The sequence below is a fragment of the Pogoniulus pusillus genome, chromosome 16 (genome assembly GCF_015220805.1).
Source record: "Pogoniulus pusillus isolate bPogPus1 chromosome 16, bPogPus1.pri, whole genome shotgun sequence".
NCBI lineage: Eukaryota > Metazoa > Chordata > Aves > Piciformes > Lybiidae > Pogoniulus > Pogoniulus pusillus.
In genome coordinates, this window is record NC_087279.1 from 13,760,273 (window position 1) to 13,784,832 (window position 24,560).

Sequence of the window (24,560 nt, forward strand, 5' to 3'; positions counted from 1 at the left end):
TGATTTTCTAAGACTTTGGTAATGGGAGGTAATTAAAAGGCTAATTGGAGGGTGCTTTCTGCCTTGTGAAGAGGAAGGGCTGTCACTGGGGTGGGTGCCCATCCTTGCAGCCCTGTCCCTTTTTCTTGTAGCCTGGGGTGGATACCAGGATTGCCACCACCTGCACCCTGTGGGGCGATGCTGCCAGGTATGAGTGGGATGAGGGGGTGGTGGGGCTGACTGCTCCCCCACTCCTGCCCTTTGCTGTCCCTTCTCATGGTGGCCCTGTGGTGGGGCTGGGAACAGCTCAGCGGTGCCCGCCAGGCTCAGCACTGGCATTGATGTGAGCCCAGAGCTGCCTGCTGGCTGCCCGCAGCTGGTGCACGGCGTCTTCCTGGCTCTCCAGCCACTGGGCCAGTGCCCTCACCGATTGGCTCTGTAGGACTGCAGGGACAGGACAGAGATACACTGGGGATGGGCAGTCTGGTCCTTCCCCAGCCCCCCAGTCCTCCCTCCTTTGCCCAGTGCCACATACCGCTTAGATAGACAGCCAGAGTGGCCAGGACCAGGCTCGTCAGGGCCAGGAGCCCCAGCAGGGCCAGGAGCAGGGGTTGACTGGGGCCCAGGCAGGGGCAGGAGCTGGCAGCAGGTGCAGGTCGCAGGGTGGGCAGGAGCACCGTGGGGCTGGGGGGCATGGGGCGAGATCGAGGCTGATGCAGGCTACTGGAGAGAGCTGGGCCATTGCCTGTGGGCAGGGGAAACAAGAGGTCAGAGTCTGGCGCATGGCATGGCCAGGGCTAGTATGGGCCCCCCACACCCTGTTCTCACCCTCTGCACCCTTGTGCCCAGCCAAGGCCCAGTGCAGGTCGCTGATGGACTCCACCGGGCGCAGACTAATGGCTCCAGGGTCGCTGCCATCTGGGTCCCCAGGCTCTGCTGGCATGGTGCCCTCAGCCCTTCCCATGCTGTCTGCTGAGAGTGGAGGTAGAGGGTGAGTGTGGACCCTGCCCTGGGCGCCCCTGTGGGTACTAGACTCCATTCCAGAGGTGGCCCCAACTTTGACACAAGCCTAGTGCTGTGTTTGAGCAAGCAGCCAGTGCCAGTGTTCCCTTGGCACAGGGCTATGGTTGCAGGTGAATAAGTGCTGACTGTCTCCTCCCTGGAGCTGTCATCAGGGCAGTTAGCGGGCATCTGGTGGCCACAATCCCAGAGCCTTGTTAGTGGGGCTGGAATTCGGTCCTAGCTGGAGACAAGAATGTGCCTCACATCTCCCCAGCCCAGCAGCCCAGGCATTGCAGGGCTGGCTGGTGCTCCTCTGGGCCAGCTTGGAGCCAGCAGGCAGGGGTAGGGCAATGCCAGCTCCTAGCCTGCAGCATGGCTTGGCTTTACCCCATGGGCATCGTGCTCATGTGCTGCTTAGGGGTGCATGGACAGAGATGTAAGGTGTGTGCTGTCCACTGCCCAGATCCGCCATGGGAAGGGGATGCTTTTAGGAGACATGGCTCCAGCAGCAACTGGGGAAGTGCCCATGCCCACGCTGGGGTAGAGGGAAAGCATTTTTCCAGAGCATCTGCATTTTTGAGCAGCAAGCATGGCTCAGGGTCTGTGAACATGGCAGGGCAAGGCAGAGGGGCACTGTGCATACTCCCATTCTCTCCCAGTGTCAGTGATGTGTCGCAGGGTAGCATGGAGCTGCTCTGCTGACACCAAGGCATTGTGTGCCTCTGTTTGGGTTGGCAAGTGTCAAGGCTGGGGGTCCTCAGCTGGTGCCCAGGGTACCCCCGGGGTATCCCTACAGCCCTGTCTTTGGCTGGGGACTGGCCTGGATGCATCTCCATCACCTGCATCCACAGCCCCTATTGCTGTGAGGCACAGCAGGTCATGCAGATTTGGTGTGGGGGGTTGTGCCAGCCAGCTGCTCAAAACCTGCTGCCCTGTGCCTACAGCCCTCCAGGACTCCCTTCTTCCCAAGGCGGGCATCTGTGCCTGTAGTCCCTGTGGAGGAGGGCAATGTTTGACCACTGTTTCCATCCCAACATCATAGCCCTGTACCACCCACTCCCCCCTGGGGTGCCAGGGTCCCTGCCAGCCCCCAGCCCACTCCCTAGCCTACCTTCTCCAGCCTCCCTGGGCATGGCTCCCTGTGCCTGAGCAGCGTGAGTGGGCAGCGAGGTGGTGTGGGGCCCCTGGGAGCTGGGCACTGGGTTCGTGATGCACCAACTGCACTGCTTAAAATAGGACAGTGAGAAATACAGTTTAGGGGGGGGATAAAAATAGCTGTGTGCAAGGGGGGCTATTTACATGGTCAAGGCTGCTGGCAGCACGGTGCCAGTGCAGCAAAGGGAGAGCAGGCCGTGATGGTGCCCTATGCCCACTTCCCAGGGTAAGGGTGCTGCTACTATGAAATTGCAGCACAGCCAAACTGGGGACTCTGCTGCCTCTTAGCAGCAGTGGTAATTGTGCTGACTGGAGGCACCACGGAACACCCCTCCTCATCTTTGCTTACAAAGACCATGCCAGCTGTGCCAGGAGGCTTTATTTAAGTTAATGAGACCATAGGAAGCATTGTACAGTAGCACTGCCATGATAAGGGACCATAGTGGTCCTCAGCCCTGGTCACCAGCTCCACATGCCCTGTCGCAGACAAGCGTCAGAGGGTGAGAGATCATTGTGCCCATAGAGGCCACGAGTGTGGGTGGGCACCAGGCAGGAGGTAGCAGGGCCAGGCTGGACCTGCTGGGTACAGCCCTCGCCAGTCCAGCCACGGAAGCAATGGCAGCGGAAAGAGGCAAGCAGACTGGCACCAGAGCCGAGGTGCAGGAGGCTGCCCAGGTCTTGGGGCTGCCGGCGCACGCAGCGTCCATGCCCATGGCACTGTCTGTAGCTGCACTCCTGGGCTGCTGCCGTCACATTGGCCACGTAAGGACCCAGGGTGGACACAAGGTAGTGGCGCAGGCTGGCACACGTCTCCTGGAGAGAGAAGCACCAGTGAAACCTCTGCCCAGCACTGCAGTCCCCTCAGGCACCCCTCCCCAGCTGGCACAGCGGATGTGCCTCTCCCATGCACGGCGTGCCCACACCACCTCCAGCTGCCCGCTGCGCGGCGGCTGCAGCAGGGCAGCCAGAGGCCATACTCACGGCAGAGCGGGAGTAGGACCTGTCTCCCCAGAGCACGAGTCCCGCCGCGCCCAGCGCCGCGCTCTCCCCGACGGTGTGCACCAGGTCAGCCTGCCGGGGAAAGCGAGATGCGAACAGGGCACTCGGGCTGCAAACTGGGAAGCAGCAGAACCCCGGCCCCACGGTTCTCACCAGCTGCAGGAACCCGGGCGAGCGGCGGAGGGAGAGGCGGGAGTAGGCCACCACGGGCAGCGTCCCGCCGGCCCCGAAGGCGGCCACGCGCAGCGCCTCGCGCAGCCGGTGGTGCACGTAGCGGCGGCGCAGGGCGGGCGGCAGCAGCGGCGGCAGGTAGATGCTGGGGTAGAGGGCGGCGGAGGCGGCCCAGAGCCAGCCCAGTCGGTTGTTACGCTGCACTTCCGATGGCCGGCACCGCCCAGTGTAGTTGGCCTCTCTGGCCCAGTTGCCGTTGAGGCAGTCAGGGAAGCGGTAGAACCCCCAGAGCCCGCCTGGCCGCAGGGTGCGCCCCAGCAGAAGTGTCTCCTCCATCAGCACCTGTGCAGCCTGCTCGAACTGCCACCGGGCCAGCCGGAGCCGCTGCCGTGCTGGCAGCGGACCGTGACAGTCCCGCACCCATTGCTCCGAGGCCGCCCGATAGATCCGCTTGGCCCCCCAGTTCTGGCTCCAGAGGGGCCTCCACTCTTCCCAGTCCACCACGGCCAGGCCGTGGAAGTCAGGGCGCAGGAGGAGGCGGATGTCCCCAGCCGCCCTGGTGAGGTGAGCACCAAGGCGGACCCGCTGGGGGATGCCCCCATGCTGGGCAACACCCTGCTGTGACAGGTAAGGGTACAGCCCAAACTTGTTCTTGTAGAAGATGGTGATGTTCTGGCCAGTAAAGTGGCCATCCAGGTTCTCCACGATGCCATAGTCACCAAGGGGCAGCCTCACACCAAAGCGACGCTGGCAGCGGCCAGTGGGGATATTCCACACCACAGCAAATGGCTGGGAGCCCATCAGAGGCTCTGGTGCTGGGCTCTCCCTGCTGGCCATGCCCAGCACAAGGCAGGCCCACAGCACCAGCACCAGCACCAGCACCATCCTGTGTCACTGGCTGCCCACAGGGCCGGTACCCTGCAGGGAAAGGAAAGTGGTTGGGAAGAGGCAGCAGGGTGCAGCAGGCACTCCAGCTGTACTGGCACAGCCACTCCGGCACATGATGGCCCAGACTGCCCCACAGGCACATTCTGCACACCCCAAATCCCATGGGACTCAACAAACTTGGAGGTTTCAGACACCTCCTGCCTCAGAGCCACCAGTGTGCACTTCTGCTGTTGGTGCCCAGAGTCCTTGCCTGTACCACCATAGTCATGGCATGGCCCTGGTTTGTCACTACAAGCCACCAACCTGAGTTTCCTTGCTGGATCCTAGCCCTGCTTGTAGCAAGGGCACCATGACTCCCTCTTGCCCGTTTTCTATCAAGACCTAGCCTGGCTGGGTGCCCTGCTGAGGGACTGAGCCCCCCAGAAGGCATGCTGAAGCAAAGGGGCAGCTCCATTCCCCCAGCCTAACAGGGTTGGAGTGGGCTGGGTGACCCTGTCTAGTGCTGGTCAGCTGCCCAGGGTAAGGGGATTAGGCAGAGGACAAGCCTGGGGCACGGGTGACGCAGCAAGGACAGTGCTAATCCCCTGGTGCGTGCCTAACACTCTCCCTGACCTTCCCGTATCTCCAGCTCTCACTGCTGGCTACCCCTGGGGCAGCGCAGCTGCAGGCACCCTGCAGCCTACACTGGCACAGGCCTGTGCCCCCAGTGCCACCCAGCTATGTCATGTCTGAGTTTCTTCAGGCTGCTCAGTGGCAGTCATGCTGGTGGGCACAGTATGCCATCAGCCCCAGCTGCCCCACAGTGAGCATTCTGGGAAGACACTGGTGGGACTGGGCAGTGCTCATGGGACCAGTGCTAACCCTAAAGCCTGGGGTTGGCACAGCTCCCTGCTATGCTGGTGGTCTTAAGGACCTGACTGGGCAACCTGGGAGCTGGGCAGGGCAGGGAGCAGAGACCATCCACCCTAGGAATGGGGCTAGGGCAAACTGTGGAGGCTGGGAGAGCTGGTGCCAGCTCCTAAGAATGCCAGGCAGTCAGGCAGCACTGGGGCAGGCAGCCCCTGCCTGCACTGCTTTTAATCACTAGCTTTGGGCCTGCTCAGATGTTCTTCTTCATCCAAAAGATGGGCAGCCCTTTGGCATCGCGGTGGGGGGTCTCCAGGAGGCTCTGTCCGCTGCTCTCAGCCAGAACTCCCCTTGCCCATATCACGGTCGTTGGGGGTGGGGGTGGGGGAGCAGCAGGGGGTAGGAGGGGAGGCGGCGGTGCAGTGGGCACCTTTCGCGTGGTGGTGGCAGTGCTGGGACAGGTGGAGAAGAGCCGCAGCACCTCAGTGGATATGGCGGGGCTGAGGAAGGCCACACTCTGCACCGGCTCACCCAGGACAAAACCCAGGTGGGCATAGAAATGCTGCTTGTCGTGGGTGGTAAGGTGCAGGCAGCCAAAGCCCCGAGCCCGCGCCCACCGCTCAGTGGCCTCCATCAGCTGCCGCCCATAGCCTTGGCCCCGCAGTGCCCGGGGAACCACCACACTCTCCAAAAAGAGGTCATGGGGCCGGCCAGCCACACGGGAGAGCCGGACGTGTCCCACAAGCTGGTAGGGACCCTCCCGAGCAGCCGGGGCCTCAGAAGGGCGCTGGCTCCGCAGCAGCAGCAGGCAGGCAGGGAAGGCGTCCGAGGAGCGCTGCAGCGTGTGGAGCCGCGACGCCCGGCTCTTGCCCCACTCCTCGCCCAGCAGCTCGGCGCAGGCCTCCAGCAGCTCCGGCCTCTGGTGCAGGGGGACCAGGCTGAGTTCCTCCGACACAGAGCCCATTCTTCTCACTGACAGGAGACCAAGCAGGCCACAGCTTACGAGGCAGAAGGCAACAGACCTCATGTGTCCCCTCCCAACCTGGTACCAGCCCCGGTGCAGGTGCAGCTCCCCAGCAGAACAGTCAGATGGGTTTGCAGAGGTTAGTGGCAGGTTCAAGGCCAAATGACAGCACCACAGTAGGGAAGTGGTGCATGGTGCTGGCTCCAGGCACCCATGGTATAAGACCTGTGGGCAGGTCTAGCACCACTGAGCCAGCAAAGGGGCAGGAGGCATAGGGCTGACCTTGCCCCCTCCCCAGCCCTGCTACCAGCTTCTGTCACTTGAGCATCTACCTGAGATTAGCTACACATCTCTGGCCTGTAAGAGAGGGCTGCAGCACCATGGAGCTGAGCAGATCCCAGCCACACCACACCCATGCAGAGGCATGATGGGGACCCCACCGACCACTATGGAGCCAGAAGTCTCCAGCCACAATCCGAGCAAGCAGGGACCCCTCTCCTGGCCCGGCAGCCGTTCCCGTTGAAAGGAGAAGACACAGACAGAAGGCAGGAGGAACTGCTGTGCTGGCTTACAGACTGGAGTTGAGCAAACTGCCCTGCTTGCAAACTGTCCTGCTTCCTGCTCTGAACGGTGTAGGGGCTGGGCCTGCCCCCTGTCCCATCAGGATGCCCCTCTAAAGTCACAGCCTCCCTCCCCCTGCACATCTCCATGACCCTCAACTCCCAGCCCAGCCCATACTCTCAGCTTCAGAGGCCACACAGCACCATAAGGCCCCACTGGCACCCCTAGATGTGTGACAATTACTTGTTGTCTCCCCAGCAAGCCCACACCAAAACGCTCTTAGTTCTCTCCTGAACTCAGAAAGGCCCTGAGCAGAGGGTAAGCTGCCCCAGCACCTTTCCTCCTGCCTGCTTCTGCCAAACTCTGCCCACCCTGGTGTCTAGTTTCCCTCCCATACCTGCCACTCTCCAACCCCTGCCCAGAGGGACAGAACTGCTCACCCTGCTCACGACCACCCGGCTTGCCGCCCACTTCGCTGGCACTCCCGCTGCCCACACTCACCCTGCCTGATGCGGCTGGCTCCCGCGCCCTCGGTGCCTGCGCAACACTGCAGCAGGAAGCAGCCCAGGTCATGGCCAACCACAGCTCTTGGATCTGCTTCCGCAGAGCGGATGACAGGTCTGCCCGGGCCCTCGCACGGCCCTCACCCATGTCAGGCTGCATTCTCACACAGGGCACACACCTCTCCTGCGCTCGACAAGCACTCTAAAACACAGTGCACCCACACGTGGCATACGAACCCGAACGGCTCCACCCAGGTGATCGCTGCCCTGCTCCACGGCTGCACCTCCTGCACACCAGTGGCTGGTGACGGAGCCATCACTGACCCGCCACGGGCCCCATCACCAACCCAGACCTCACTCCTCACTGACCCCTCACTGACCTATCACCGATCCCGCAACTGACGCCACCTCTGATCCATCACTAACGCATCGCTGATCGCATCATCACCGCCTCTTTAATTGATCCATCACTGATCCATCTCCCTTTCCCTTTCTCTCCTCCCTTCTCCCCCCCTCTCCTGGGCCCCATTTCGCCCGTACCGAGCTGCCGTCCCAGCCGCCGCCGCCACTTCCGCTCTCGTCGCTCACTTCCGCCTCGCCACATCTCTGGGCCCGAGTCGCGCCCCCTCGCGGCCGGAGGCCCTCTCCCTTTTTCCCCACCCGCTGAGCGCCCGAGTGGGGCGGGGTTCGCATATGTACCCACTGCCACGTCCCGACCCACTGCTTGCCGCTGCCTCTATCCCGGCCGCCTTCCCTAGCCGGGCCCCGGCGCCCCTTCGCACGGCCGTGGGACTCTGCCAACCGGGCTGCGTCCCGGGGGTGGCTGGCGGGAGCGAGTCCCCGGCAGGGAATGGCCGGTCTGTAGTTGGGCGAGCGTCAGCAGGGCTCCCCCGCTGTTTCCAGACCCCTGGGGGGCCCCTCGGAACTGTTGGGGCTTGGACTCAAACTAGTGGTGTGCCCCAGGGATCAGTGCTGCGCACAGCCCTGTTCAACATCTTTATCGATGATCTGGCCCAGGGGACTGAGTGCAGCATCAGTAAGTTTGCAGATGACTCCAAGCTAGGAGCAGCTGTGGAGCTGCTGGAGGCTAGGAGAGCCCTGCAGAGGGACTTGGACAGGCTGGATGGGTGGGCAGAGGCCAATGGGATGAGACTGAACAAGGCCAAGTGCAGGGTTCTGCACTTTGGCCACAACAACCCCAAGCAGCACTACAGGCTGGGGACAGAGTGGCTGAGAGCAGGCAGGCAGGGGGCTCTGGGGGTGCTGGCAGTGAGCAGCTGAACATGCACCAGCAGCGCAGAGAACCCCACGAAAGCGGCAGGGCACAGCGCCCAGGAACGCGAGAGGGCAGCGCCAGCGCTGAGAGGTCGAGCAGTGTCACCGCCCCAGTGCCAGGGCGGGGTGCCGCTGCGGGACGGGCCCGACGCGGGTAGGCGGCACCGGGGCCGCGGAGGTGGAGCCTGCTCGCTCGCTGCCGCGGGGCGGAGCGGGGCGGGCACCACGTGCAGCGGCGGCATGGCGGCGGCGGCGGGCGGCAGGAGGGGCAAGGCCCCGCGCGGAGCGGCACGGCGGCGCCCGCGAGCGGCGGTGAGGCCCGAGCAGAGGGCGGGACTGCCCCGGTAATCGGAGCCGTCCCGTTGAGCATCCCGGTTCATCCCGCAGGTCCCGGGCACCGAGGGCAGGCCGCGTGCGGCTGCCGGCCGACCTGTCGATGAGGAGGTGTCCAGCGACTCGGAGCCGGAGAGGTAAGCGTTGCCCCGAAGGAGGTGCCGGTGCCGGTGCCGGTTAGTGTGTCTGTGCTCACACCTGTCCCCGCAGCCCGTCGTTGGGACGGCGGCGGCGGCGGGAGGCAGCGGAGGAGGAGGTGGAGGAAACGCCGCAGGAAAAGAAGCTGCGTCTAGCCAAGCTGTACCTGGAGGAGCTCCGCCAGCACGGTGAGTCCTGCCTGGCCTCAGTGCCCGTACCTAGGTGGGGCGGCCCCGGGCGCTGAACTAAGCCTTCATGCACTGTGTCCGCTGCAGAAGAGGAGCGGGCGGCAGAGGAGGAGGAGGAAGAGGCTCTGCCGACGGATCTCATCGGTGACCGGCTGAAGGAGGATGTGGTAAACAGTGGGGCGAGGGCGACCCTCGGTCCCAGCGGCGGCAGTGGGCACTGCTCCCACCCCGCGGGGCCGAGGCCGCCTCTGCTCAGTCTCCCATTTCTCCCGCAGCTCGAGCAGAAGGGGCGGCTGCAGCGTCTGGTCGCCAAAGATGTAAGTGCCCCGTGATGGGGGATGACAGACTGTAAGCAGCGGCTCTGGGGGAGACTCGGGCACAGCCACGGCCAGCACCCCACGTTGCCATGCTGGTTACCAGTTATGAGGCCAGGACCCTTCTCCCGCCCGAGTTGCCAGACACTGGTGCCCTGGAAAAGAGAGGGGGCCGTGCTCAGACACTCATGCCTGGGCAAGGGGCCAGGGCAGCCCAGCTCACATCTTGCTCTCCATGCAGGTGCAGCCTCCAGATCCAGCCAGCATCCGTGTGCTGCGGGGGCACCAGCTGCCTGTCACCTGCCTCGTCATCTCTCCTGATGATAGATTCATCTTTTCTGCTTCCAAGGATGGCTCCCTTATCAAATGCAAGTGTTCCCTTGGACCCATGGCTCACTATTCCCCCACCCTGAACCCTGTAGGGACCCTGCAGCAGCAGGACCTTGGGATGCCCACAGAGGTGGCTTGGTTGCTAGTATTGTTTCAACCTCTGTTGGAGACTCATTGACATTTTCTGAAGTGGTGAAAGGTTCTCAGGGGGTGATAATGGTGCCTTTTCCACAGGGGAGGTGGAAAGTGGGAAGAGGCTGTGCATGGTCCCTGGAGGGAAGAAGGGCACTGAGGAGCGGCACATGGGGCATGCGTCCCACATCCTCTGCATGGCCATCTCATCAGATGGCAAGTACCTGGTATGAGTAGAAGGGGCTGGCACTGCTGTGTGGGGCAGAGAGGTGGGCATGGGGAGTGCATCTCTTCATAGAGGAGCAATATCTCATTCTCAGATGTGTCTTTCTGAGCTAAAGTAGCCCCTGCCCCAACTAGAGCAAAAATTGGGATCCTGAGACCCCCAAAGAACATGGGGTGGGAGTGGATGCTGAGGTGGGCTGTGGGTCCCCAAGAGGCAGGTCTTGGGCATTTCCTGCTGTCTACTAGGCCACAGGAGACAGGAACAAGCTGATCATGATCTGGGATGCAGCCACCTGCAAGCGCTTGCACATCTTCACTGGACACCGTGATGCTGTCTCGGTGAGTCAGAAGAGAGCCATGATGCCTGGGGGGCTGGGCAACTGCATCCTTCCCAGCATCCCTCACTGCTGGGGCCTGTCCATCTGTCCACAGGGCCTGTCCTTCCGTAAGGGTACACACCAGCTGTATAGTGCTTCCCATGACCGCTCCGTCAAGGTCTGGAATGTGGCAGAGAACGCATATGTGGAGACCCTGTAAGACTTAGGGTGGGAGGACACCCCACAGACCCTGACACTGCCATGGCATGCCCTGGTGTAGGTGAGGCTGCAGATGGAGGGTTGTACTTGCTTCAGGTATTTGCCGTTTTGTCGTCCAGGTTTGGGCACCAGGATGTCATTACAGGGCTGGATAGCCTGAGCCGGGAGTGCTGCGTGACATCAGGGGGAAGGGATGGCTCTGTGCGGCTCTGGAAGATCCCCGAGGAGTCACAGCTCGTGTTCTCTGGGCACCAGTAGGTCTGGGGTGGGGGTGAGGGCTGTGATCGGGTGGGTCCAGCTGGGGCAGTGGTATGTGGATACTACACATCATGGAAAGCCTGCCCACACCCAGATGCTTGATGGTTCAGTGAGCCCTTGTCTCCTAAATAGGATCCCAAAGCTTGCTCATAGCTGATGGTAGTTGCTCCTTCTTGTCACAGGGGTTCTATCGACTGTATCCAGCTCATCAACGAGGAGCACATGGTGTCAGGTGCCGATGATGGGTAAGCACAGGACCAGGGCTGTGCTCATAGTGGGCAGATGGTGTCCCTCTCAGGCCTCTCACCCCTTCTCTCCATGGCAGGTCTATAGCCTTGTGGGGGCTGACAAAGAAGAAGCCACTGGCATTGGCCCGGCAAGCACATGGCATGCAGGGCACTCAGGACCTGCAGCAGCCATACTGGGTCTCAGCAGTGGCTGCCCTGCGCAGCAGTGACCTCCTGGCTACAGGTGTGTAGTAGCCACTTTGGAGCAGGGGGTTGGAGGTGCAGGGGGGTGCCATCCTGCTCCCTTCCTCAGATTGGGGTGCAGGGAAGTCTCCTCTCTGCCCCAGGCTCCCACAGTGCCAGCGTGAAACTCTGGAAGTGCAGCGAAGGATTTCGGAAGCTGGAGCCACTATGGGATATCCCTTTGGTATGGATGGGAAAGGCTTGGATTGCTAGACCTGGACTGAAAGACTATCTTAGCATGGCCTCCTTTCCCTGGGCAACAGGATGCTTTAGAAGCTCCTTACCCCTGTTCTGTCTCCTCCAGGTGGGTTTTGTCAACAGCCTCAAGTTCTCATCAGCTGGTGACTTCCTGGTGGCTGGCGTCGGGCAGGAACACAGGTACCCACCCCTGCCCCAGCTGCCTGGGGGTGCATCCCCCACCCCTCTCCTCCACAGCTCAGTAGAGGATGACTTCCCCTTCTCTCATCTATAGGCTTGGCCGGTGGTGGAGAATCAAAGAAGCCAAAAACAGCATCTGCATCATTCCCCTGAAGCGGAGAGCAGCACCTCCTAGCCCCAAAGCCCCTGACACCTCCCAGTGCCCTGACTCTGGAGCTGCTGAAGCCAGTCACTAAAACCCTGTCCCTTGAGCTTCTCCCCATGTCCTGCATGTACCCATCTTCCTGGGGCCAGCAGGACATGAGCAGAGGGTGTTTGACCCCCTGACACTGCTGGCTCCCATGTCATGGTGTGGCTCTGCCCTCTGCGAGGGTCTGCCCCCTTCCCTGAGGTTTGGCCAGGCCTGAGCTCTGGACTACTGCTTTAAAAAAAACCACAACCAAAACAAAACCAAACCACTTTATTTACATAAATTACAAAAGGGGGGAAAATGACACTCTTGTTCAGAGAAATTCATCTACTCTTAAAAACTTGGTTGGGCTCAAATACCTGCCCAGGCCCCGCCAGACCCCTCTGGGCTCCGCAGGAGCCAGGGCACAGCAGACTTTGGTATCTGCCCCTGCCCCCTCTCCTGCAAAGGGGTGAGAAGCACTATGCACAGCAAGGGAGGGGGCTTGGGGCCAGCCCAGCAGCACTCAACAGCTTTCCTGGGGCCAAAAACAGGGAGGGAAAAGTGGAGCTGCAAAGTACAGGGAGCAGTGGGACACTGGGTGTGACGTGGCACATGGGTGCCAGGAAAGGCCCTGCAGCAGGGAAGGGATGGGCAATGCAGCAGGGGTAAGGGTGATGTGCCAGCACAGGGCTCAGCGTGGAGCAGGAGTTGGGGTGTGGCCAGTGCAAGCAAAGCATGATTTGTAGCACGGCTTGGTGAAGGGGGAGTCGAGCCGTGCACCACAGCCCTCTGCCAGGGCCATGAAGATGTGCACGACAGCTCGGTGCAGAGGTCAAGGGACCAGGACCTGTACCAGGGCTCAGTGCAAAAGACGAGGTGGAGCAGCTTGCACCACAGAGTGGTGCAGGGAATGGGGACATGCACTACAGCTCAGTGCTGGGAATGTGCAAAGTACACCACAGCTCAGTGCAAGGGACATGTACCATGGCTCGGTGCAGGTGATTTAGAGGGACATACACTATGGCTCAGTGCAGGTACGAGGCAGGGGATGTATATCACAGCTCAGTTCAACACCATGGCTCAGTGCAGGGGACAGGGAACACAGAACGTGGCTCAGTGCAAGGGACGGGTGACACATGCTGTGACCCAACACACTGGAAGCGTAGCTTGTGCTGGGGTAGGGCTGAGCCTTCTGGCTGTCTCCGGCACCTGAGCTGGCCGTGCTGCAGGCACTGCTTTCCTTGGGGAGGGAGCCGGGGTGCAGCGTAGCCGCGGGCAGGAGCAGCAGCACCGCGGCCTGGCCACCCCCATCCTTCACAACGACGACGTCGTGGAGTCCACCACCTCGCGACCGTTGCACACCGTGGGCACGAACTGCGAGGCCGAGCCTGCCCAGGAAGGCAGCAGTCAGAACCAGGTTGGAGCCTGGCAGCAGCACCCCTCCCAGGCATCCCACTGCCACGGGTGGCGGGTGCCCAGGGGGCTGCGTTCCCCAGGGTTGGAGTGGAGGGTGCTAGAGGCAGCCATGTACCCTCAAGGCAAGAAGAGGTCACTAGAAGCAGTACCCACCCTGGCAGGCTGTGCTGCATCCTTGAGGTTTGCAGCCACAGGAGATGAGGAACAAAGAAAAGGAATGTCCTCACTCAGAATCGTCTCTCCCACTCACGTCCTACTCTGCACCCCCTCACTTTCCTTCAGGTGCCCATGCTGGGATGTTTCTGTCCCCCTGCCAGAAATGAGGTGCTGCCCCCAGCCCTTCCCCATCTCTGCCATACTCACCGTGGGATTGGCTGGAGCTGGCCGGTGCTACGCTGAACCGAGCGGTGCCCACGCGGTGGCTGGCCACATTCTTCTGTGGCTGGAAAAGTATGATGTGGAGCTTGGGGGTGAAGAGACAGCCGAGGACCACGGTGCCGCTGAGGCTCACTGAGATGCACATGGTTGTTGTCTGGACCTGAAGACAGGAGTGGGTGTCACGTGTCCTTCTGCCCCAAGCTGGGCAGGATGAAGCCCTCACTGTAGCACCAGCCAGCCCCACCAGGCAGTCTGCTGCCCGTGCCCTATAGGGATATCTCACCCCACACCAGGTCGCTCTGGCAGGGTGGACCTGCTGGATACCCACGGGCAGAGGATGGTCGCTGCCCTAATAAGGGCGTGCTGCTCCTGAAAGCAGATAGACTCGAACAGCAGCCTCAGCCTAGCCAACATGCTGCTTTGGCATAGTGCTTGGGGCCAGAGCGCAGTACCCCCCACCTCAGTGTCCTCTCTCACTGGGGGATGCAGGTCCTCTCTAAAAGCCCTTGAGAGCAGCCACCCCTACCAAGTTCTTTAGGCCCAGCAAGAACATATCTGGGCACCTTTGCCAGACGGATTGAGTGCTGTTGGGTGCATCTCATGATCCTCAGTCCTTGGCACTGCTGGGCTACCCAGGCACCATGCTGGCCGTGGGGCTGGCGTTCATGCCCTCATGGGTGATTGCCTGGATGAACTATCTCATGCCTTTGCATTCTGAGTTTGAAGGATGGCAATCAATCCTCTATGGTCAGGTCAGGGAGTCTTTGGAGGTCTTAGGGCTGTTTCCTATCCTTGCCCTAGCAAATTGTCTGTCAAAGGAGGGGATCTTCTCCCCAGGATTCATTGGTCCCTCAGCCACAGCCCTTCAGCCATCCTTCACCTGGTCCTGAATGCCCCAGTGCTGAGGTGACTATCACCAGGTCCAAGGCCAAAGACCCTTCCACAGGCACACACGTCTCCTAGACACAATCCCCTTGGGGGGGGGGCAAATTACCAGGACTAATCAAGTTCTCCAAGTTATACTAGAGCCCCCCCAGAAAAAACCCAAACCCTCAGGCTCTTACTCGGTAGTCACTGGAGGTGACATAGAAGATAGGCAGGAAGGCCAGCCAGATGATACAGGTGGTGTACATGGTAAAACCAATGAACTTGGCCTCATTGAAGTTTTCAGGGCATTTTCGTGTCTTGAAGGCATAGACCGTGCAGAGGACAATCAAGAGGACATTGTAGGTGAGAGAAATGAGCATGTTGGAGTCACGATTGTTGCACTTGAGAGTGACAATGTACCTCTTGTCAGGCTCTGTTTCCTTGCCTGTGCCAGGGGTTTCCACTAGCAGCCAGATGATGACGATGATCAGCTGGCAAGAGATGAGGGCCATGCAGATGACCACCTGCGATGTGGGGCTTATGAATCGTGGGCGCTGGACTCCTTCCTTCACCCCGCTGAAGATCCTGGCAATACGATTTGTCTTGGTCAAGAGGGCTGAATAGCAGACAGCAAAAGACGTGCCCAGCCCCAGGCGCCGCAGTGTGCACACCCCAGTGGAGGGTTTGGCGATGAAGATGAAGGTCATGCTGTAGCACATGAGGACTCCGGTCAGGAGAATGTAGCAGAGCTCCCGGCCAGAGGCCTTCACAATGGGGGTGTCATTGTTCTTCACAAAGACTCCAAAAACAAAGAGAGTAGAGATAAAACCCAGGCAAGAAATAGTGACAGGACCAATGGCCCAGACATCTTTCCAGCGGATGTACTCTTGGGGCAACTCGTAGCAGCCATTCAGCGTCTCATTGGGCCAGTAACCGAGACCACAGTCCATGCAGGTGAACTCATCCAGCAAGTACTCGTAGGGCTGGCAGGGGATGCAGATCCAGCAGCATATGTCTCCAGGCTGCATACTCTTTATCTCATTCTTCTTGCAGGGGTCGCTGCACTGGGACACGGGGATGGAGGCCTCAGCCCATGGGATGAGGCTGGTGTTGAGGACGAGCCCCTCAGCCCAGTAGCCCACCTTCTGATACCGATATCGCCCATCCACGTAGTGATAGTTGAAGATGTTGTAGCGCCCAATGCCATCGCCATATGGGTCAAATCGAACCACACTCTTGGTGTCTGCTGGCCTGAATGGAGCTGGAGAGAGGGGAAGGCAGGCTGTCATTGCCCTAGAGCATGAGAGGGCTTGCTGCTGGAGTGGAGGCAGGCCTCATTCAAAGGGTTGTATTCCACTACGGTCACCAACAAATGTCCAGCCTGGTCCCTGCCTTCACTCTCTGTACTGGGTTTGGCTGAGATGGATTTAACTCTCTTTCTCAGTGTTGTGTTTTGTGGTAGCTACAAAAAGGTGTTGATAACACACTGCTGTTATCAATGGCTACTGCTGAGCAGTGCTCACACGGCACCAAGGCTGTGCTTTGCCAACATTCCCCCCAACAGCAGTAGGCTGAGGGGTGGGCAAGATCTTGGGAGAGGACACAGCTGGGCCAGCTGACCCAAACTGGCCAAAGGGCATTTCATACCACATGGCATCACGTCAGCTACAAAAGCTCAGGTAAAGAAAGAAGTGTGGGGAGGTATTCACTGATGAGGTTTGTCCTCCTGAGTAACCACTACATGTATTGGAGCCCTGCATCCTGGGGAGCGGACGGACATCATCTGCTGATGGGAAGTAGAGAATATTTTTGTTTGCTCTTGCTTCCACACACAGCCTTTGCTTTTGTCCTATTAAACTGCATCTGTCTTGACCCATGAGTCTCTTGTCACATTTTCCCTTTCCCCATCCATCTAAGAAGGCAAATGGTAGAATGGCTTTGGTGGGCACTGGCCCCCAGACACAAAATCACAGAACATTAGAGGTTGGAAGGGACTTCCAGAGATCAAGTCCAACTCCTCCTGCCAAAGTACGAGTGGTAACAGTTGGGGTTCATCAAAGGAGTCTAAGTGAGTGCAATACCAGAGAATCACAGATTATTAGAGGTTGGAAGAGACCACCAGAGATCAAGTCCAATCCCCCTGCCAAAGCAGGATCACCTAGGGTAGTCCACACAGGAATGCATCCAGGTGAGTTTTGAAAGTCTCCAGAAAAGGAGACTCCACAACTTCTCTGGGCAGCCTGTTCCAGTGCTCTGTCACCCTCACTGTATAGAAGTTTCTCCTAGTGTTGAGCTGAAACCTTCTATGTTCAAGTTTGTACCTGTTGCTCTTTGTCTTATTACTGTGCACCACTGAAAAGAGATTGGCCCCATCCACTTGACACCCACCCCTCAGATATTTATAGACATTGATCAGATCTCCCCTCAGTCTTCACCAGACTAAACAGTCTCAGGTGTCTCAGTCTCTCTCCATATGGGAGATGTTCAAGTCCCTCAGTTATCCTTGCAGCTCTTGGCTGGACTCTCTCCAGCAGGTCTCTGTCTCTCTTAAATTGGGGAGCCCAAAATTTGACACAGTATTCCAGGTGTGGTCTCATTAGGGCAGAGTAGAGGGAGAGAACCTCCCTAATCCTGCTGTACAAACTTCTTGATGCACCCCAGGGTGCCATTTGCTCTCTTGGCCCCAAGGGTACTTTGCTGTCCCATGTAGAACTTGCTGTCTACCAGGGCTCAAAGATCTTTCTCCATGGAAGAACAGAGCCACACTCTCATACCACCTGTGTACGTGTTAGGAGCAGGAAAGCAAAGCTGAACTACTTCCCCAAGTGTCAAAGAGCTTGGCAGCCCCAGCCAGCCCTGCAGGGGCAAAGACAAGGATTTTGCAGCCTTCATGGCTCTCAGTGACACCTGGGTAGCTGGGCTCAGCCCAAGTCACAGCTGACATGCTTCTAACTCACCCCAGACTATCTGTGTGGATCCCTGATTAAGGGCACCCCACCAGTTTAATCCCTGATATGCGAGTAAAACAAGACTTGCAGGTGAAGTCTTCAAGGACCTATGTTCTCAGAGGGTCCCTTGTGGCATTGGCCCCACCCAGCTGTAGCAGAACGAAGCTGGTCACTAGCTTCTCCACACTAGGGACTGAAGGCCTGTATTGCCTCCAAAGGGTGATGGTTTGATGCTGGCATTCTGGGATAAGCACAGCCCACAGCTAAAGGGTTCCTGGGTATAGGCAGGCTGGAGAAATCAGAGGATCTTGGGTCAGATTGGTGTCTCTTTTCACTGCCCCTCAACCCGTCCCTTTCCAGTTGGCCAGCCAGACCCCATTTGTACTTACCATCAAAATTAACATTGAGTATGAAGTCCTTGTATAACTTCTTGCCATTGACAGGCTTCATGGCATCGCAGAGCTTGGTGGTGTTGGGACACAGCACCTGGTGCATGTTGTGAAGGGAATGAGCCATGGCATAGACTGCATTGACCACAAATGTTATCTTGGACTCTGGCTCAAACTTGCCTGTCTTGAGGGAATACCAGCTACAGTCCTGTGTGTGGAAGCTGCACTTGAACTTCTGCTCCCAAAACTCCCGAAACCAGGGATTTCGGCTGTTATTGTAGGGGTGGAGGTTAAGGAAGTGGGCAGCAAACTCCTTGATGGGGTAGGCTGCCAGTTCAATGGTGATGGCTCCCTCCGCCACTGCTTCGCTCCCAGCCACCACACTTTCAAGGGCTCCCCACCCATCACTGGCCACCCACATGAAGGACACGTTTGCTCTCTGAGCAGCTGTCAGCAGTTCCCGGGCATCTTCACTTCTGGTGAACAGTACAACCACTCTGGCATTGGGCTTCTGCAGCAGGGCCCGGACCACTCCATCATAGGTCTTCTTGTTCATGGAGCGCCCTACCTTCTCCGAGGTGGCGATGCAGATGTTGCGCATGCGGGCCTCTTGCTCAAAGGCTTCGATCCCTGTCTCCCCATAGTCACCCTCAGAGGCCACCGTGGAGACATAGGTCCAGTTGAAAAAACGGAGGATCTCTGCCATGGCTTTGGCTTGGTAGAAGTCTGGTGGGACAGTACGGGCAAAATAGTCGTAGCGGGACTTGTCACTGAGCTTGGCACTGGTGGAGGCATAGCTGATCTGGGGGATCTGGAAGAGCCGCAGCAAGTTGGCCACCTGCATGGAGGAGAAGAGAGTGTCTGAAGAGGCATTCCCATCAGAGGACCCCTGCCCAACACTAAGTGTTCCATGACACCCCCTAAGCATGGCCACAGGGCTGATGAGCAAGTTCCCATCCACCTGGAGGGTCCTTGTTAGTGGACAGACGGACAAATGGCACACTCCCAGGGCTGCCTGAGCCCACAGCTGTGCTCATTTCTCTATGTTAGAATTTCAAACTCGCCTCCAACGTTCAGGGATGGGGAGGGGTTGAATGGATTCATGGCAAAAGCAGAAACTCAGCCGAAGGTGCCCTGTGTGAGAGGGTACGGAGAAAGTCGGGGTGCCTGGCAGCCCCCTGACATGGGGGGCAAAAGGAGTCTGGGAGCTGGGGGGATGCAGGGCTGGGCCTGGGGATCAACACCTGAGTATCCCACAGCAGCAGCCCAGCAGGACCAGCACATTCCACTGCTCGGCAGAAGCCTTTGTTATCTTCAAAGGGGAAAAAAGCCCCACTAATGAGGCTGCTAAGCCCAGACCTTGAGGCAGCCAGGCAGGGGCTCGGTCATGCCAGCGGGGCTGAAAAGCCTGCCCGCGTCTCGCTGTGCCCCAGGCGAGAGCTGCAGCTTCATTAGTGTGGGCAAAGGCTCCTGACGATGAAGTTCCCTAACGGCAAGCACGCCTCTAGAGCAGCGATGCCGTGCCTTGGCCTTGCCTCACAGCGGGAGCTGCCAGCGCTCTGTGCCACCCTAGCGCTTCTTGCGTTCCCTGGATGGCACACGGGCTACCCGTGACACCGCCTGTCTGGCCGTTGTCGGGACAGTGTTCCCAGCCGTGGTGACACACCGGGTCCTCCAGCAAGGGGAAGGACAAGAACCCGTGGACTGGGCTGCTGTCTACAGCACCCAGCATTGCATCACCCAGCCCCAGCTCCCTCCACCCTACGGCCGGGAGGATGCAGGGACGCTGGGGACCGGCAGACAGGGTTTGGCATACCCCGGGAACTCGGTAAATCTTAGTGCTCTTGTGGCCCATGGGCAGACCTGGCATTCAGTTGGCTACAGAGCCTCCTGCACCCGCAGGAGATGCTCCTCTGCTGATGCCAGCCCTGGGGTTTGCAGAGTCAGTTTGGAGGACTGAGCTGCCCTCCACCAAGGGTGACTGCTGGGGCCAAGACTAGAGGTGCTGCTTCCCATGGGATCACTGCGGATGTAAGGGCAATGGCTCCTGTGCCCACTCTGCCCAGATCAGGCAGCCCTATGGATGACCCCCTTGGAGACAGATGTCCCCTCACAACTGGCTGCACCTCCTGGGCTGGGCTTGGAGGCTGTGGTGGCTCTTGCTCTGACTGGGCGCCTGTCTGCCGGGAGCAGTGTCTACACATTGCCACCATAGAATCCCTGTCATGATTCTGACATTGGGAGTGTCACTGTTGTGCTGGGGGGTGGCCTTGAGCCCCACTGCCCATCCGGCCCATGGCAGACAGGACCCATGAGGCTGGAGGTCAGCCAACCTCTTCTCCCACACTATGGCAGCTCCCAGGGACAGCCACCCACTGGGAGCCAAGGCACCACAGTAACCATCTCTATGCTGGCCAGGGTGGACAGGGATAGCCATGGTATGGCCATGGCCATTCAGGCAGCTGGCAGCATCTTGTTTTCTTCCTTTGTCCAGAAGAGCAGCGCCAGGCACTGGCAGCGTATGTCAGGCAGGAAAGGGCCAGCATCCTTCTCCAGACCCATGCTAGGATATGGCATGCCAAGGACCAGTACCAATGCTGCTGGAAGGCAGCTGGCACCATTTAGACCACCTAGCAGTGACGAGGGATTCAGCAGCATGGTGGCACCAAGGACAGCATGGACCTGAGCACTGAGAGTGTCCTGGGCTGAGGAGCTGCACTAGCTGCCAATACTGGGAGAGGAATAAACCCCCGTCCCCATGTGGGATAAATCCACTGGCTTACGGTGAGTGGGGGCTCCCCACAGCCCCCAAGGGGATCCCGGTCAGCATCAGGGCTGCAGTCAACCACCACAGCAGAGGAGGGATGTCTATCTCAGGTGCCAGGCTGGAATTCCCTCTCCATTGCAGAAAAGGGCACAGAATCACCATGAGGGACATGAGAGTATCCCTGTGCCATACAAGCAGTACCTGTATAGAAACGTCGCTGTAGGAGCCCCCGATGACACCAGTGATGGCAGTGGGCACATCATCATGGACAGCATAGGAGCCGTCGGGGCAGATGTGCTCGGAGCCGTCCACCTTGGTGAGGGAGGCACGGACAAAGTCGAGGGACTGCTCGAGAGCGTAGGTGTCCTTGGAGCAGGTGTCGAGGATGTGGGCACCCAGCTTCACCCCTGGCAGAATGCTCCTATCCTTGTTGATCTCATCCAGGGCAAAGAGCATGGCTTCCAGGCGCTGGATGCCTCGGTGCTCATTGATCTTGCCACAGTCTTCGCTCCCCACTCCTTTCTCATGGACTGGGAAGAGGCCCCCAATCACCAGGTCCCCATCCATGCTGATCTCCTTTTTGCCAGCCATGCCATGCCCAGCAGCCAGGCAGGTGGCTAGGTGCATCAGCCACAGCCAAGCAGCCAAGGGGACCGCCATGGGATGTGGCAGCACTGGCCAGGGGACCCACACCGCCCCGTGTCACCCACTGCCACCTGTCAAGATGAGGGCAGGCAGTTCCCATGCATTGGGTGGCAGGGGGTGGCACGGTGTGGTGTCAGGAGGAGGGGGGGTCGTGTCTCCCTGGCAGAAGCCTCAGCACCTGGAAAAGCAAAGAGTAAAGCTGCTGTCCCCAGGGAATGTCCCCAGGGACTGTGCCAGTGCTGCATGAAAAAGCAAGGGCATGAGCTTGCCTGTGCCCCCTGTCCCAGTGCCCCTCCACCCAGGGTGCCCTTATCAAGAAGCCAGGATGTGACAGCTCCCATAGTGACCTGGGATCCTAGGACACGTCTGCAAATGACACAGACCCCAGGGGACATGCGGTGGCACAGAGACTGGTCATCACAGAGCACTTCCCACAATGAACTAGCACGGGCAGGAAGGACACAGAGCTGGCCCTATGGAAACATTGAGCAGAGCAGCCTGTGGGGGGGCAGCTCACTGGCCCCTAAAACCTCGAGGTGGGGAGGGAAGGAGCCAGAGTTGTCACCTGGGCAGAGATGACACCTAAGCCCTTTACCCACATAGCAGCATCACAAGTGCCAACAGCTCCCAACCTCCAGCCAAGAGTTCTGCCAAAAGCAGACAGCTATGAGCCCGCGGCACCCGCAGCACCCAGCCACCAGTGTAATCCCCATCCTATGCCCCCAGAGCTGCCCTGCCCTCTGGCGCTGTCCCCGGCGCTGCCCGCGGCACCGGGACTGGAGCAGGGACATGCCACTGACTTCATCCTCCCGCAGCGACGCGCTTTAGAGTCTGTTCTCTCACCACCGCCCCTTCCTTCCCCGTATACTAAATTCAGAGATTTCAGTAAAAGTAAGAGCCAGTTTTGCTGACTCCCTCTGCAGAAAGCACGGAGGCGCGGGGGAATCAAAGGCTTTTGCAGCAGGCAGGCCTTTTTTTTTGGCAGGAGATGCAGTCCCCTCGGAGATCAGTTGTCTTTTCCTGAACCACGGGAGAGATTTGTTTCCCATTTGAAGCTGACTACTGAAATCCCACAGGGCCGGCATTTTAGAGGCCATAGGAGAAGGAGACCCCCTGAGAGCCCAGAAAGCTCAGGCTGCCCCAGCATAGGAAGCTGCTGCTGCTGCAGTGGGTCCCGGGGCTCGCCCGCAGGCTGGCAAAGCAGAGTGCTCACAGGAGCACATGAACTGGGAGGGTGATGTGGAGCATGCTGGACCCCCTGCAGCCCCTGCAGCTGGCAGTCTCCCCAAGCAAGAGCAGGGCACCCCATGGTGCTCCAGGACGGACGGTTCCCATGGCTGGGGAATGCAGGCAGCAGCGTGACTCGGGGTGCATTGGGGTGGGGTAATAAGATGCATGTGGACCTTTTCCATCTTCGTGCTCCAAAGTGCCTGTCCACAGCTGCTGTTTGCCTGAGACTGGCTCCCAGCTATCTCAGGGCATCTCCTGCCTGACTACCCAATCTGAAGGATTTTGGGGAAGAAGCCAAGAAAGGGTCCCTGTCTTATTTCAGGCACTGAATGCTTTTGAGTGATCCAAGGCTTTCTCAAGCAGCAAAGAGTCCAGGGGCACATGGGCTGTTGATAGAACCCATTGGTGGTAGGCTGAGCCTAGCACAGGCTCTCGGCAGCACCCAGAACCCAAATCTCTGTAATCTAGATGTTCTGGGGCAGCAAGTAGGGCCTGCCAGATAAAACACACCTTCAGGTAAAGCTTTCTGGAAAGGGCAAACCTAAGAGACACCATGAGCAGGGCTGTGGCCATCCCCACAGCTGCCTGGCTGTGTGGGCATGGTGTTGGGATGAGGACAGAAACATCTGGAGAACACTAGGGGAGGTGAAACACTTGGCAGAGCAGAGTGAAGTCCACCGTGATGGCCATGGTGTGGTGGGAAGGCTCCTGCCAGCTGCTGGCAGCCTCCTCTCCTGAAAGCATCTGTGAGTAGGATGAGTGACAAGCTGCCATTGCTCCTACGTGCCCCAAGTTCTTCACACCCACCCCACCTGCTGCCAGGAGACCTGACCCTCTTCAACATCAGCACCCACAGGGGTGGCATAGGGCGTGTGAGAACATTGGTGCTGGGAGGGTGCAGGATGAGCCAGGCTTGCACAAGCTGCCATTGCCACCTCCCCAGGGGGGCTATAGGTCATCCTGACACTGACCTCTGCCAGGACCCCCACAGCTATGCTCTGCTCCACAGTCTGTGAGCTCCAGTGTCCTGTGGGGCCAAAGCACCTCCCCTGGCTGCTCACCCCACAGCCCTCTACCACCAAGGCCATTCACATGCTCCTGCCCAGCCTGGCAGGGGGCACAGAGTATAGGGCAAGCAACAGTGAGAGAAGGTGGCACAAGCCTGGCCCACACACCCCAACAATGAGGTGAGACAGGAGAGGAGGAGGATGCCTGCCCCACTGCACCCCGCAAGGGTCCGGGGGCACGGCCTGAGGTGGTCCAACCCAAATCCCAACCCAAACCCACCCTAGCACCCGCAAGATACCCTGCCCCGGCAGCACTCTCCCAAAGCCACTACTCTGCCCGGCCGGAGACGGTTGAAGAGTCACCCGTGAGGGCGGCAGCAGGGGCATGGAGGGATGCCCCCGCCATGCCGGACGGTCATCCCCGCGGTCCTGTCCCGGGAACGGCGGCCAGCTCCTGCCCGGGGCCGGGGGCTGCGGCGGAGGGTTCCCACTCTGTGCCCGCTCTGGTGGTCGGCGCTGTCGGGGCACCGGGGGAACGGTGACCCCCCGAGCCCTCTTCTGAAACCACAAGCCCGGTATCTTGTCCGTGTGTCCTTCTGCCCCGCCCGCACACCCGTGCCGGCCCGTGCCGGTGCCCAAGCTCGACTCCCTTCCCGCAACCCCAGGAACCCCGACACCGGCCGCTGAGCCCCGCCGTGCCGCAGCCCCGACGGCTGCAGGGTATCGCCGGTCGCCGTTTCCCTCTGCCGCGGGCTCCGAGGCTCTGGAGATGCCGGGGCTCTGCGGGGGACGGGCGCGGCCGGGAGCGTCGGGATGGGACCGCAGTCCTTACCTGGGTCCGGCGGGCTGTGCCGGGAGCCGGTGCCGGTGTAGCTGCTGCCTCGGAGATGCGGCTGCCGCCGCCTCCCGCCGCCGCCTCTGACACTCCGCCAGCCCCAGGCGAGCGGAGCCGCTCCGCCCCCCGCCCGCCCGCCCCGGCCTGGCCCGGCCCGGCCCGGCGGGCAGTGGCACCCCCGGGGCCGCCCCGCTTGTTGTTCTCCGCCCGCTCCCGGCACCACCGCGACGGACAGGGCACCGGCAGCTGTCAGGGCTTGAG

The 24,560-nt window shown here is 59.9% G+C and overlaps 5 protein-coding genes across 10 annotated transcripts; 1 reads left to right on the top strand and 4 right to left on the bottom strand.

Annotated features, from left to right (window-relative positions):
• Window positions 1-50: 50 nt before the first annotated feature.
• LSMEM2 (leucine rich single-pass membrane protein 2) lies at window positions 51-2,169 on the bottom strand. Its single transcript, XM_064156627.1, has 4 exons — window positions 2,093-2,169; window positions 808-951; window positions 515-724; window positions 51-423 (listed from the first exon to the last, which is right to left on the bottom strand). The coding sequence occupies exons 1-4, from the start codon at window positions 2,112-2,114 to the stop codon at window positions 287-289; spliced, it is 513 nt and encodes a 170-aa protein (XP_064012697.1). The 5' UTR covers window positions 2,115-2,169; the 3' UTR covers window positions 51-286.
• A 331-nt stretch (window positions 2,170-2,500) lies between these two features.
• LOC135182491 (hyaluronidase-3-like) lies at window positions 2,501-5,147 on the bottom strand. Of its 2 annotated transcripts, XM_064156633.1 has the most exons (3): window positions 3,289-5,147; window positions 3,118-3,207; window positions 2,501-2,949 (listed from the first exon to the last, which is right to left on the bottom strand). In XM_064156633.1, exons 1-3 carry the CDS (start codon window positions 4,189-4,191, stop codon window positions 2,596-2,598), a joined length of 1,347 nt encoding a protein of 448 aa, XP_064012703.1. In that variant the 5' UTR covers window positions 4,192-5,147; the 3' UTR covers window positions 2,501-2,595. The 2 variants fall into 2 exon arrangements, with proteins under 2 accessions (XP_064012703.1, XP_064012702.1); XM_064156632.1 differs by having other exon boundaries at window positions 3,118-5,147.
• A 90-nt stretch (window positions 5,148-5,237) lies between these two features.
• Window positions 5,238-7,981, bottom strand: NAA80 (N-alpha-acetyltransferase 80, NatH catalytic subunit). Of its 3 annotated transcripts, none has more exons than XM_064156634.1 (2): window positions 7,609-7,981; window positions 5,238-6,012 (listed from the first exon to the last, which is right to left on the bottom strand). In XM_064156634.1, exons 1-2 carry the CDS (start codon window positions 7,670-7,672, stop codon window positions 5,294-5,296), a joined length of 783 nt encoding a protein of 260 aa, XP_064012704.1. In that variant the 5' UTR covers window positions 7,673-7,981; the 3' UTR covers window positions 5,238-5,293. The 3 variants fall into 3 exon arrangements, with proteins under 3 accessions (XP_064012704.1, XP_064012707.1, XP_064012706.1); XM_064156637.1 differs by lacking the exon at window positions 7,609-7,981 and adding an exon at window positions 7,449-7,600; XM_064156636.1 differs by lacking the exon at window positions 7,609-7,981 and adding an exon at window positions 7,067-7,433.
• Window positions 7,982-8,056: 75 nt separating this feature from the next.
• Window positions 8,057-12,139, top strand: RRP9 (ribosomal RNA processing 9, U3 small nucleolar RNA binding protein). 2 transcript variants are annotated; one of them, XM_064156630.1, is made up of 15 exons: window positions 8,057-8,104; window positions 8,731-8,813; window positions 8,887-9,002; window positions 9,090-9,169; window positions 9,278-9,319; window positions 9,558-9,684; window positions 9,881-10,005; window positions 10,250-10,342; window positions 10,436-10,536; window positions 10,659-10,793; window positions 10,980-11,042; window positions 11,123-11,268; window positions 11,372-11,451; window positions 11,572-11,645; window positions 11,740-12,139. In XM_064156630.1, the coding sequence occupies exons 1-15, from the start codon at window positions 8,072-8,074 to the stop codon at window positions 11,879-11,881; spliced, it is 1,440 nt and encodes a 479-aa protein (XP_064012700.1). In that variant the 5' UTR covers window positions 8,057-8,071; the 3' UTR covers window positions 11,882-12,139. The 2 variants fall into 2 exon arrangements, with proteins under 2 accessions (XP_064012700.1, XP_064012701.1); XM_064156631.1 differs by lacking the exon at window positions 11,372-11,451 and having other exon boundaries at window positions 11,740-11,828.
• Window positions 12,090-24,395, bottom strand: GRM2 (glutamate metabotropic receptor 2). 2 transcript variants are annotated; one of them, XM_064156629.1, is made up of 7 exons: window positions 24,297-24,394; window positions 23,828-24,022; window positions 20,784-21,405; window positions 17,816-18,653; window positions 14,676-15,739; window positions 13,597-13,771; window positions 12,090-13,205 (listed from the first exon to the last, which is right to left on the bottom strand). In XM_064156629.1, exons 3-7 carry the CDS (start codon window positions 21,240-21,242, stop codon window positions 13,132-13,134), a joined length of 2,610 nt encoding a protein of 869 aa, XP_064012699.1. In that variant the 5' UTR covers window positions 21,243-21,405; window positions 23,828-24,022; window positions 24,297-24,394; the 3' UTR covers window positions 12,090-13,131. The 2 variants fall into 2 exon arrangements, with proteins under 2 accessions (XP_064012699.1, XP_064012698.1); XM_064156628.1 differs by lacking the exon at window positions 23,828-24,022 and having other exon boundaries at window positions 24,297-24,395.
• Between the last annotated feature and the right edge of the window lie 165 nt (window positions 24,396-24,560).

What these genes read in the sequence shown, in the direction of transcription:
- LOC135182491 (XM_064156632.1), bottom strand. Translation starts at nt 4,191, where the DNA reads ATGGTGCTGGTGCTGGTGCTGGTGCTGTGGGCCTGCCTTGTGCTGGGC. An exon ending in GGTCCTACTCCCGCTCTGCC is followed by an intron (nt 2,950 to 3,117) that starts GTGAGTATGGCC and finishes TTCTCTCTCCAG; the next exon opens with GAGACGTGTGCCAGCCTGCG.
- RRP9 (XM_064156630.1), top strand. Translation starts at nt 8,072, where the DNA reads ATGATCTGGCCCAGGGGACTGAGTGCAGCATCA. An exon ending in AGCGACTCGGAGCCGGAGAG is followed by an intron (nt 8,814 to 8,886) that starts GTAAGCGTTGCC and finishes CTGTCCCCGCAG; the next exon opens with CCCGTCGTTGGGACGGCGGC. An exon ending in GGAGGAGCTCCGCCAGCACG is followed by an intron (nt 9,003 to 9,089) that starts GTGAGTCCTGCC and finishes TGTCCGCTGCAG; the next exon opens with AAGAGGAGCGGGCGGCAGAG.
- LSMEM2 (XM_064156627.1), bottom strand. Translation starts at nt 2,114, where the DNA reads ATGCCCAGGGAGGCTGGAGAAG. An exon ending in TGGGCACAAGGGTGCAGAGG is followed by an intron (nt 725 to 807) that starts GTGAGAACAGGG and finishes CCCTGCCCACAG; the next exon opens with GCAATGGCCCAGCTCTCTCC. An exon ending in TCTGGCTGTCTATCTAAGCG is followed by an intron (nt 424 to 514) that starts GTATGTGGCACT and finishes CTGTCCCTGCAG; the next exon opens with TCCTACAGAGCCAATCGGTG.
- GRM2 (XM_064156628.1), bottom strand. Translation starts at nt 21,242, where the DNA reads ATGGCGGTCCCCTTGGCTGCTTGGCTGTGGCTGATGCACCTAGCCACC. An exon ending in ACTCAATGTTAATTTTGATG is followed by an intron (nt 15,740 to 17,815) that starts GTAAGTACAAAT and finishes CCCTCTCTCCAG; the next exon opens with CTCCATTCAGGCCAGCAGAC. An exon ending in TCACCTCCAGTGACTACCGA is followed by an intron (nt 13,772 to 14,675) that starts GTAAGAGCCTGA and finishes TCCTGTCTTCAG; the next exon opens with GTCCAGACAACAACCATGTG.
- NAA80 (XM_064156634.1), bottom strand. Translation starts at nt 7,672, where the DNA reads ATGTGGCGAGGCGGAAGTGAGCGACGAGAGCGGAAGTGGCGGCGGCGG. An exon ending in GCGGCTGGGACGGCAGCTCG is followed by an intron (nt 6,013 to 7,608) that starts GTACGGGCGAAA and finishes GTCTCCTGTCAG; the next exon opens with TGAGAAGAATGGGCTCTGTG.